Here is an 11,695-nt window from a genome sequence, read left to right on the forward strand (position 1 = left end):
CATACTGTATATCACAATTCCTGGTGTGTACGTGTACTGATGTACGCGTTCCTTTCATTCTGTGTTTTCATTGTATTGGGCCGAACTATAGCACTTGACTCCCCCCCCACTCCAGGGCTTACGTAGGACAGTAGTTATCTTCACTTTACAGGCAAGTGAACAGGTAAAACAACTAGCCACAGGCACAGCTGTGGGCTAGCAGGACTCAGAGAACTTGTAACTCCTAGTTCCTACTGTAGTACCCACCAGCTGAGCTGGGCTGCCTCCTGCAGGCTTTGGACTCGGGCGTTTCCTTAGGGCAGAGCAGCCACGGAGTGGCAAGGCTGGTTTTCCAAGAACGCGGCTCAAACTCCCTGCATGTTTTCTTTAAATTGCAGTTGGTGTCTTGTGACTGGGCAGAAACAAATGCACGGTTGGGACAGGCAAAGCCAAGGAGGCAGAGAATCTTTTAAGCTCCTTATTAGCGTATCAGACGAAGAAATGGTGCAATCTCTTGAAATTTATTAAAGGCATGAACGTATTCATCTGAAAAAAATTGAGGTACTAAATGACTGTCCAGGAAATAGGAATAGTCAAGTTGCCTGTGAGAAGGACTCTGAGATCAAAGAGGCAGCCAATTTGACCACTGAGGCTCATCCTCCTACTGTACGGCCCTGCTCCTTCAGCTCAACAAAGGCATCTAAGTGCTGCTTGAATTATTCAAGTGTCTTAGACCTGTCCACCTCACCAGATTCTTTGGACTGTATTTAACATGGCGATGCAAACTTTAGTCGGACGCCCTACTACACAAGGGAACAATTTCACTTCTACAGTAGGTACAAAGTTGTTCTTTTGTTCTGGTGTGAAGATTTGTGTCATTTGAATTATTAAGGCTGAAATCCTGTTTCTATCAGTTGCCAGAGACAAATGTATATAATCAAAGGGCACCACCTACCATTTGTTCATCATGGTAAGGATTTGGTAGTTTTCCTCACTGTCCCATTAGATATGCTAAGGTATGCTTCCAGAGCTTGTTACTTCCAAGGCTCTGAGGCAAAGGAAGGACTTCAGAGCCCAAACATTAAAGACTGTGATCCCAAATGTTACTTGGCTGCCCAATTTCATTAGGTACCTCAGTTCTGATCTGAAAGTTCCCATGGTCATTGCAGTCCTGCACTGCGCGTGGGCTGAGACCAGCTAGAGGTACAGCGACAGTGTTCAGAGTTTAACGCAGGGCCACATTTAAAGACAGAGCAAAGGAAAAACCTTTTAAAAACTATGGTGGCTGAATCTATTCACCTTCGCTCGGCTATTGTCAGAGGTAGGGAACAGAGGTTCAGATTCCTTCTTCACTGCAGTAAATCCAGCTCTACTTACTACTTTTTAAAACCAAACTGTCATCTCTGCTCCGTAACTGCTACTACTGTAATCCAGGCTTTCTCTAAGCACAGTTAGAATCCTTTTCACTTGCTCTCTTTCTAGACTCTTGAACTCTTTTTTTCCCCCTGCATAAATGGCTCAGTTTCAAAAAAGTGGTTGAGACACCCACCAGGAGGTAAAAGATGGATCTTTTCCTGCCAAGAGCTGCCCTGAAGGCTCTAAGGGAAAACATCTACTACTGATTTGGAGAGCAGTCTTCAACCACGAAATCAACATGCAGGAGAGAGCCCTTTCCTCACGTACCCCTTGTTCTGTTTTATAGCAGGAACACAGACTATGTAACAGCGAGAGTCAAGCCACACAAACGGATTATCCCAAAATACAGATTTGTCAAACTGTACCAGGAAGGTTGCAGCCAATATAGTTATCACTAAAAAGTACAGGTATTTAAAGTCCCATTCTGAGAGGAACACTCTTAAATAGGATAAAAAATATTGACAGAAGGCCCTTGTATGAGCAGGATTGGACAGCACTGTGCAGGGTGCAAACTTACTGCAGTGAAGGTCACAGAGCTCCCTTGTGAAGGGTTCAAAATACCAGATGTTCTGTCATCTCCATTTCTGCATGTAACTGTGTTGAGAAGAGGTACTAAGCAAAATAAGTGAGCTACAAGATTAAACCACAGCATCAATCTTCCCTACAAAGTACCTGTTTTGAGAAGGGAGCAGAGTATGGCTGGAACTGCATCTGTTCGCATACGAGGCCTTTGGGTAGGGCTGTAGTTGAGGTATGTAGCCCATGAATAGCAAGCATTCAAACATTATTAAGTGTTATTCAATGACGTAGGCAGTTATTAGCTTTTTAAAAGATTGCTATCTGAAAGAAAAACAACATAATGGAAAAGCCTATTGCCAGAAGTGCATTGTTTTCAAAAGGTTGAACATGCTTTCCCCAGCACCAGACTGAACTTACTCAGGATTTATACATCAGAAATTATATGAGGTAAGGTCCATTCAGTTTTTTTGATAATTTAGATTTTTTTGAGAGAGACTTCATGTGGAGAGGAATACTAATATCAGTCTTATTTCATGGTAACTTCTATGAAAAACCCCCTGTTGCCAGACCTGGATCCACCTATGAACTGTGTGAAATCACATTCCCATTAGGGTTCCAGCAATCATGACGCCTGGATTTCTTTAAAGTTTCATTTTTCTTTCTGAACAAATTCTGAAAAAGGTAGGAGTCAGAGATGCTTTTTGAAGTCTTTTATTGCAAAAGGTATGGACACTTGCTGGCAAAATATTTGATCACATTCTCTAACTGACTGTCATCCAGAGGACACTGCATGCATTCCAGCTGAAAGCATAGGACAGTTTCCACTAGGCACCTGAGAAATTTCACAGGAAAGAAAAGTCTTTCAAGTTGAAAGAGACAAGTTTCAAACTGTCACCTACTCTGGTGCCCTCTGCTTCCCAGAGTTACCCAGGAAATAAGAATTAAATCAGCTATAGTCATAGCCAACTGTAAACATTTTCCTGCAATGCAACAGAAATTCTCTAGATAACTGATCCTGAAGTGTTCTTTCCAGTTTCAAACATGAAATGTCTCTCCTAAAGCGGGCAGTGCAGTGAGTTACACCTGACTTGGCACCTACCACTCAATGCCGTGTTATGCAGCAGAGGTGTATGACGCTTCCTTTTCTCTGGCTTATATCAAAGAAAATCTGTCAGCTCTTACTTGGTCTCCAAGACACGACCCCACACCCCAAAACATCTTTCTTTTCTTCCTGCTCCCAAGTCTAGTATCATCTTAAACCACTTCCCTGCCCCCTCCAGTCAAGAGCCAACTCCCTTTTTCTTCCTACCCCCTTGCCTGAAGGCATTGCTAACAAAAATACACACTGCTTTCTGTATTGCTGTTAATAGCAAAAACATCTTCACATTTTGGCTGTCCCTCCACGCGCAGAACTCCGAGTGCATCTGAATTTCACCCATTTCAATGCCTTCCCACAGGTCTGATAAAGGTTAATCATCTTTGGCAGACAGCAATCCTGCACCACCCGGAACCGGTAACCCATTGCCAATCTAGCAGGATGCCTATTTTGCAACTGTAGCTGCTTAGCATCAGGAGCTCACTGCAAGAAAAGAAGAGAGTTTAGAGGATGGTACACTTCACGAATAAATGCATTTGAATAGAAAATAGGTTAGAATATATTAACTAACAGCTACACTTAGCTGCAGGTTATAATGGACTTTAAACTACTTGAACCGGACAAATGCAAACATCTATCAAGGAATTAGTTATCTGTGACTTGCAGCCTTAAGTAACTCGGGATGATACTACAGGCACTTTAACTTCTACTATTAAATTACAAGCCATGCTAATTGATTTAATAATTCTAAGCATAAGAATAGCTATTGTCGGTTACTAATACCTTCTTAATAAATCAGCTGTAGATTATAAGGAAAATTTTTGCTTTCAGAAAGCCCTAGCAGCTAGAACAATGCACAATTAACTTCCTTTCATGCAGTATGGTTTTAAGTTCCCCAGCAAAGCTGCAGATTGAAATTTTCTATCAAGATAGTGATTCCTCAGTAATGTGCACACAGGCCTCAATATTCAAATCAACCTTAAGATACAAGGCCTTAGCAGAGATGGGTGCATAGTCATTTGTGTTAAGACAGAGTAGCAATTATAGCCCCCTGAGGCCCCTTGAGTTATTTTAATCACAAAAGCCAGAATGAACTTGTTTGCAACAAAGGCACCCTCAGTCCTTTCAGCTGGAAAGATATAGGTTGCTCTATTTAAACCAGTCAATTTGGAATGAACAGTTATTCACTCCCAGAGACATTGCCCTTACTCCAGCAGTGAACATTTCAGTCACCAACAATTCAACACTCAAGTGTATTTCTAAAGAAGAGCTATCTAAAACTTTGAATGCTAAAGCATAATAACTTGTCACCACTCTACTTTAAGCTGTATTTCAGTAAAGGATATATATTTTTAATCCATTTGATACTGTTTTGAAAGCCATCCAGCCAATTCCATGTCAATCACTGCTGGATGTGCTTTTACAGGAATAAAAGGCCTTTTGGCCTGATCCAAAACCAGCACTGGCAGAGTCCACAGTGTTCCTTGATAGCTGTTTTACATCATACCTATATGTCTTCAGTCCTAATATATTTTTAGCAGATACTTAAGTGGAAGCAACTCAGATGACTGTCTGACATTGACAACATGCTGATGATCAAAGCGTCCTCCCTGTTAAGCCAGGAAGAATACAGCGTCTTCTCTGTCTTGCATTATACAAGCCACAGAGATGAGGTACATGAAAAATGTAAGTGCAGAGATACAAGACCTTTAGGAGGCATCCTGAGATGGAGCAGGAGGATCCTTATTCTCAGGCTCTGGAGGCGGAGCTGGCACACTTTCCTCTTTCTTTTGTGCAGCCAAAAATTCATGAATCGCCCTCTCTATCTGGGGCCTGAAGATGTGGTTTAGTTTTGGATCCACCACCTGAGAAATAATTCTGTCCACTCCAGCTTCCAGCATTCCTGACCTTGAACAAAGACAAAGGAGTCATTCAGCTCCTCTGAAAAACTTCTCCCCAATCTCCTCCAGTAATTCTCCAGAGCCCTCCTGTCAACTGCAATTAGCATTAACATGGTGAGAACTGCAGCCCACTCAGTGGATCCTTAACAGGGAGTTGTTTCAATCACCTATTTCCCCCCCACCCCCTCTCACTTCTCCCTACAGAATTAACAACTGACATCTGGTCTCCCAGGTACTTAAATGACATGTTGGACAAGAGCCACTTTTAATAGGGCTCATGTGGAAATGAGGTCAACATGAAAGCAAACAAACACATTTTGGCACAAACAAGGGAAACAAGCTATTCTGAGGAGGAGGGAAGGTGAGAGCAGAGTCTTTTTTTTTTTTTTTGGCTAACTTGAGGGAGAAGAGGCCTTCCCCTTAATACTGTCACTCACTCCTTATAACCGTTAGTCTAGACAGATGGGTATTAATTATAAAAACAAGCACATGTAGAATACAGCAAAGTTTCTGGAACTGAACACTAGTAACTGAAGTGACTTATTAATTCAGGGTCTGCGTCAGACTCTTGGATTGTGGGGCACAGGCTGTCTAGCAGGCTTAAGTCATGTCTGCAAGGGAGCAGGGGACAGGAAATGGAGACATTGCCTGGCGCTCGGAAAAGCAGCCACAAGACTAACAAGGCCATGAATGCTGGTGAGCAAGTGGGTGCAGGGTCATGGCACATCACATCACCTCCAGGTAACAGCAGATGTATATGTGCACGTAACAAAGGACACGCACATCCTGACACCCTCAGTGCCCAGTCTTGCAGCTACAGGAGTGACAAGGACTTCAAACTCTCTAATAATGCCTGTCTATTCTTTATACTAATAGCCTACTTAAGGGAGCACTTTACATTCTTCTCATTACAGGCTCTCTAATATAGCAATGTTCAATTGTCTGCTTCATTCTACTGGTAACGTGAAGTAAGAGGAAGCACTGACAAATGTATCTGAAGGACTCCAAGTAAAGACAGGAAATTCTGTACTTCCAGTGGATACCTGTTTCTCTAATTACAGATTAAACAAACTAATGTTACATACTCATGATTTACAAGTTCTACCAAGTGCTCTGAAATACAGTGTCTTCTGTGTGTGAGACGTTCTAATAGCTCTTCTTATAAGCATAAATGCCATTAACAAATTACCTACTGTCCCTCTCCCCATAACTTTTACTATAAAGTTTTTACCTGTGACAAGCTAAGGCCTGTGCTTCAGACTGCAGTGAGTTAGCAGCAAGTGATACTAAACCTAAAACTTCAGGTAGCATAGTTTGAGCTGGCTTTCCTGTAATGCTGTAAATGTACTATCTTAAATAGCTGTAAGAAAGCTACCCTCTGCTGCATGGAATCAGGCTAGCCCAGTTTGATTACTGCCTGCTAGTGGTCGGAGTCTACTTAACCAAGCTTTGGCATCTTCAGGATTTTTTTCTTTAAGTGATGTAGGCTCTTCTCTTTTCTGAAAATAAAGATCAAGGCCGTTCAGCTCAGCGTAACGGGTACAGTTTTGCTAGCAGACACAGTGTTGGTTACTTGCAGCAATAACTTGGGCTAGATAGAGAACGTGAATGCTTCACCGTGCTGCTCAACTCATGAAAACACAAATTTCAGGTAAAGCAGCAATGTAAGCATTTTAATGACAGTTAAGACTGCATCCACGATTATAATGAAGCTCAGGAGAGCACAACAAAGTGTTGTGAAAAATTTAATTCTGCAAATTCTTCTTTGACTTAGGTGATAAGATAGTCATATATTACTTATCGAATTGCATTGCCGTTATTTTACAGAATGTTGCTTACTTACTGAATCACACTCTGCCTTAGCCCATTGCGTAACTGGTTTTTGTTCATTGCTGGATTCCATTCCTGTTTGTCCAGGTGGGTCGATACAAAATTGTCTACTTTCTGCCTCAAATTTTGATAGGCTGGCTGAAAAAGAAAAATAAATTAAAAAATAATCCAGTTAAACAGCTAAACGATCTCAAAACAATCCTCTGCCAGAGTCCTTCATAGTACATCTTTTGTCACGTAGACTACTGTTCTGTTGACTATATTCTCTCTCCTTTCACTTTCTGAACAAAGGTAAGATTGTTTTAACTAAGAACACAACTGGTAATTGCAAAGAACAGTTGGTCAGTGTGCTAATAATCTAAATAGCTCAATAGATTGTTTTTTAAACTGTTGTCTGCTTGTAATAGGTGAAATGCAAGCTGCCTGTGTAGACAGGAGTTGTTTAAGCAGTCTGGAAATCATCACAGAATTCCTAGGAAACTGGCCGAGTAATATTGTCACCAACAAAGAACTTATTTATTTCTGTGACACTAACACAGAAGATAAGAATTATGTGGGTTTTATTACTGGAAACTTAATTCCAGTGAACAGGCATTGAAGTAACAAACCCATATAAACACACAAGACCATCCAGATCCTGGTCACATGCAAGGAAAGGACAAGAGGGTTGCAACAGTTAAATTTGAGAATTTGATATGCATATGGGATGATGACTGAAAGGGTTGGTAACAGAGATGCAGTGTCCTGGGCAGCGTGTATCTATCCTGACAAAGCCACTCTGACCTGTGGCTGCTCTATGCAGGTGACCTGACAGCTGCTGGGGTGGCCTAGAACGATGATTGCAGGTCCCAAAACAGGACTCTTGCTGAAGGATCAACAGTTTGGGAAAGCAAAACATCAGTGTTCAATTTTGACAGGGTGATTGTGAACAACCCAACTTCAATACTGCCAACAATGGCTCAGGAGTTCATGTTGTGACTGAGAAAGAAATCAGTTTCAAACAATAGTCTGAGAACATCTACTCAAGAAAGAAAGCTTAAACGTTCGTTTTGGAAATGTGGGAATTATGCTCAAGAAGAGCAGTGTTCTTAGGGGAGACCGTTTTCCTAATAAGGCCTAATTTCCTAATAAGAAAGTCAAAGTCTGAGCCTGTTCTCTGGCCTGTTTCTCCTCTGGGGTGTCGCTATGGCTTCGAGCCAGGGCCACCTCTAGAGCAGCCTGTCTGACAGATGTTGGTCGCAGCGGGGGCATGAAACCCTACTGACCGAGAGAGCAGCGCTGCAGCTGCTGCCCACCATGCCGGCCGGCCTCCCCCAGCCCCGAGTGCGGGACACTGTGGGAAGAGGGGCAGGGATGGGATGCGGGTGCCCCTTCGGCCAACGGCGGCCGGTACCAGGGTCGCTGCCCGCAGCTGCGGCCTGGGGAGGAGGCACCGGCCACCCCGCCCCGCCGGCGACCCCCGGTTCGACGGCGCTACCTTGGTGTCCACGTCGGCCAGGCAGTCTCGGCGGAAGCCGTCGAACAGGCCGCGGCTTTTCAGCTGCTCCACGATGATGGCGATGAGCTGCGCGTCGCCGGGCGGCAGCGAGGCCGGGTCGATAGCGCCGGGCCCCGAGCCGGAGGCCGCGCCGCCCGCGCCCGCTCCGCCGCCCGCTCCGCCGCCTCCCCCGCCCGGGGCGGCCCCGCCGGCGCCGCCGCTCTCGGACATGGCCCACGGCCTGTGCCCGGGGCCCGCCAGCGGCTGCGCCCCGCTCGCCCGCGGCCCCCGGCGCCGCGACCGTCGCCGGCGGCGCGCCGCGTTCTGCGTAACCCTGGCGCGCTGCATGACGGGGAGGCGAGTCCTCTGCAGGAGGGGCGGTTATAGGCAGTGGGCAGCCGTCTCCCCGAAGAACTACAAATCCCAGGGTGCACCGCGACAACACAACCCACAAGGCAGTGCAGGGGACGTGCATTGCCTTTGCGATGGATCTTGGGAATTGTAGTTCGCTGAGAGGGACCGTGCCGCCTTCCCCCCCCAACCCCCGCACCAGCAGCTTGTCCGGCGAGGTGGCCGCCCCGGCGGGCACTGTGGTGGTGGTGCCCCTGCAAGCCAACCAGGTCGGTGCTCTGCTCCCTGGGGCCACCCGGAGCAGAGTCAGTGAGGCCTCCGCCCCGCAGGTGTTGTGTTTGGGGCAGAGGCCTCAGGGTTTACCTCAGCGTCGAGCAGGCCCCTCCAGTGGCTGGATGGTCTGGGATTCCCATCCCGGGGAGGCTCCTCAGAGGATCTCTGCCAGGTTGTGGCCTCAGAATGCTTTGTCAGTGGTGTAGTGAGCACAGCACTCATGTAAATTCAGAAAAAAATCAATTTGCATGGGATCATCCTGGATTTCCACCAGGACCTGACTTTCATTCGTTACTTTGTTAGCAAAAGGAAGGGCTGTGCCAAAGGCCTACCCTGACAGCAGTCCCCGCAGAGGGAATGAGCAAGGGAGACTCTTGCTAAAGGTGCTTCCTCTGCTGTGTGTGCTTAGACTGCCCGCATCATTTATTGTTCTGATTACGTCTGCAAGCTACAGGGTACAAATTCTATGCATTAGTTTTATTTCTTTCACAGCTACGTTGCAAAGAATGGAACTCATTAGGATATTCCCATCTTAGCTGCGGGAGGACAAGCCGTGCGCAAATGCAATAATCCAATCCTCCACAGAGATGCACTGCACAGGTGCATCCCCACCTTTCTTTGTGTGTGCTACTGAATGAGTAAAAAGATGGCAATGTTTTGCATGCAATGCATTGTCCTTCTCTACCTGATTAAAATTCAGCAGCCCTGAGAAGCGGTGTAAGCTGTCCCTTTCCATCTGGCACCTTTGAGGAGAAAAGAGGGGAAAATGGTAGTGTGTACAGAGCCCGAGCTTTACACTGACAAAAGCATCTCATGCAACTGCCGTGTTCTGTGGAGACACATGAGCGCTCTCCTGCTGGAGCAGGAAACCTGTTCCTCCAGCTGGATGCCTTGTCACTGACACTAGTCCGTCTTGGCTATCTCAGCCTCTGGTATAAACCCCCCACAACTCATCCCGGCACTCAGAAATATCCATGGAATCGCATTCCTGCCTGACAGCTGCCAGCGGTCCTTTCTCCCCACCACTTGTGACCAGCTCACACCAGCATGGAGTTCGCTGGCATCGCACTGTCCTTTCACGTGAAGATAACCCCGGATAGGAGTGCATTCATTGAACTGTCGTAAGGCCCTGCCCCAGCGAGATCCATGGGGATGTTACTTACTGTCTGTTAGGATATAACGGGAACAGCTGCCCTATGCTGGTGCAGTACATACAGCAGCATCGACAGGGCACGCTGGAGACTTCTCTAACCAGCACGTAAATACTTTTTATAGCACAGAAGTCTCGCGTAAGCCCGCACTTCCTTGTTCTGTATTTTTTTAGGGGACATGGCTGTGTCTTCTCCCGGGGGGTTCTGACGGGGGGACTGAAGCATGTGGCTGCCGGCAGGGGCCGGGGCCCGCAGCCCAGCCGGGTTTCCCAGTGGGAAGGGAAGGGAAGCAGAGCCGAGCAGCGGTCCCAGCAGAGGGCAGCCGGTCCCGGTGCTGGCACAGCTTGGCCTTTCCTCGCCCTCACCCGCGGGGCAGGGACGTAATTCATCAATTAGCGTCATTAGGGAACAAGCAGCAGAAGCCAGAGAGATGGTCTCTCTCTGCCTGAGTAAATCGCAGTTGCTTAGGCAGCAGCGGAAAAGTAGCTAAGGAGAAGGTGGTTATTTTTTTGCATGAATTTCCCTCTGCCCTGGGAAAGGCTCCTTCCCTCTGCACAGCTGAAGGGCAACCTCAAAGGCAAAACCAGCCTCTCAGCAGTACACTGCATTCAGGAGAATCTACCTCAGGATTTCCTGGGGATTGCCACAAGTGAAAATTCCTCCCAATTAACAAATGACTCAAAGAGATGATGAGCATCCATCGCCTTAGTGCAAACCTCTCCCACTCGGGATGTCTCCCAGCTGCAGCACCCAGAGCAGCTTCTTGCTTTGGTTAAATGCTGTCACCATCCCCAGCCATGGCAGCTTGTTTGGAAGTACCCTGATGGTGCTGAGAAGGGAGAGCAGTCCATTGCCAATAACTGCAGCATCAGCACTGTTCACAGTCCCTGTGTTAGGCCTCTTCCTTTATTTGTAGGTGGATGCAGCGATCTGTTTCTCAGCTTGGCACAAAGGGATAGGCACCTGGTGTTTCAGGGTGTGGGGGAAGGGGTAAACCTGGTAGTTAGCAGAGATAACGAGGAGTCACGGGTTCTGCTTACAAGTTGGCTGGCTGTGTGACCTAGGTCAAGCAGTGTTTCACAGTTCTGAGATCTGTAGCTGGGGCATAAGAAAAACATAGCATTTAATCTAATCTGAGTATTTTTGCCTAACATCATAGCACACAGGAAGCGTATTAAACTGTGGTGTCTTAGATAAAGCAGCCTAACCCCCAGGGAGGAGAACTGTGGACCTCTCCTTGCATCAAATCTCTAGTACAAAATTTATGAGATCTGTGAGCTCTCCCTATAACCATGCCCTCAAGGAAAGCTTTAGGCGGTTTGCACAGTTCAGGTCATAGGAGACTCAGGAAAGGAGAAATCTCACCTGTTAGCTGCTGCTTTTGAAGACACGGTTCTCTCAATGGGATAAATGCTTAGGCTGGGGGGAAGCAAACTTGTAAACCTGAGGGAGGAAGTTCATTTCAGGAGAAATAAATAGAAAAAAAATGCTTAGAAAGTTATTTGTGTCACAACGACAATCAAAGCAGTGATTCTTAGTCTTATTTTCCTATGCTACAATCCCCCTGAAACCCATTCCTTTGGTTGAGCAGGGAGATGAAGGTACTTAATTGTAATTTCAATTTGTAAAGGACATCCTTCCAGAGTCGTGCTTTCTATCACAGATGATTAGAGCCAGAGCTCAGTCTTTTTTGTTTTTTTAA

The 11,695-nt window shown here is 46.1% G+C and overlaps 1 protein-coding gene across 1 annotated transcript; it reads right to left on the reverse strand.

Moving 5' to 3' along the window:
• Positions 1 to 2,610: 2,610 nt before the first annotated feature.
• Positions 2,611 to 8,495, reverse strand: BOD1 (biorientation of chromosomes in cell division 1). Its single transcript, XM_074155809.1, has 4 exons — positions 8,219 to 8,495; positions 6,755 to 6,879; positions 4,718 to 4,918; positions 2,611 to 3,493 (listed from the first exon to the last, which is right to left on the reverse strand). The coding sequence occupies exons 1-3, from the start codon at positions 8,447 to 8,449 to the stop codon at positions 4,720 to 4,722; spliced, it is 555 nt and encodes a 184-aa protein (XP_074011910.1). The 5' UTR covers positions 8,450 to 8,495; the 3' UTR covers positions 2,611 to 3,493; positions 4,718 to 4,719.
• Positions 8,496 to 11,695: the final 3,200 nt, after the last annotated feature.

This window comes from Numenius arquata, chromosome 11, assembly GCF_964106895.1.
Source record: "Numenius arquata chromosome 11, bNumArq3.hap1.1, whole genome shotgun sequence".
Lineage (NCBI taxonomy): Eukaryota > Metazoa > Chordata > Aves > Charadriiformes > Scolopacidae > Numenius > Numenius arquata.

Bases quoted from the DNA above. Each gene is read 5' to 3' on its own strand.
- BOD1 (XM_074155809.1), bottom strand. From the start codon at position 8,449: ATGTCCGAGAGCGGCGGCGCCGGCGGGGCCGCCCCGGGCGGGGGAGGC. The intron at 6,880-8,218 runs GTAGCGCCGTCG...TTTCTTTTTCAG, and splicing joins TGGCCGACGTGGACACCAAG to CCAGCCTATCAAAATTTGAG. The intron at 4,919-6,754 runs GTAAGTAAGCAA...TCTTTGTTCAAG, and splicing joins CTAAGGCAGAGTGTGATTCA to GTCAGGAATGCTGGAAGCTG.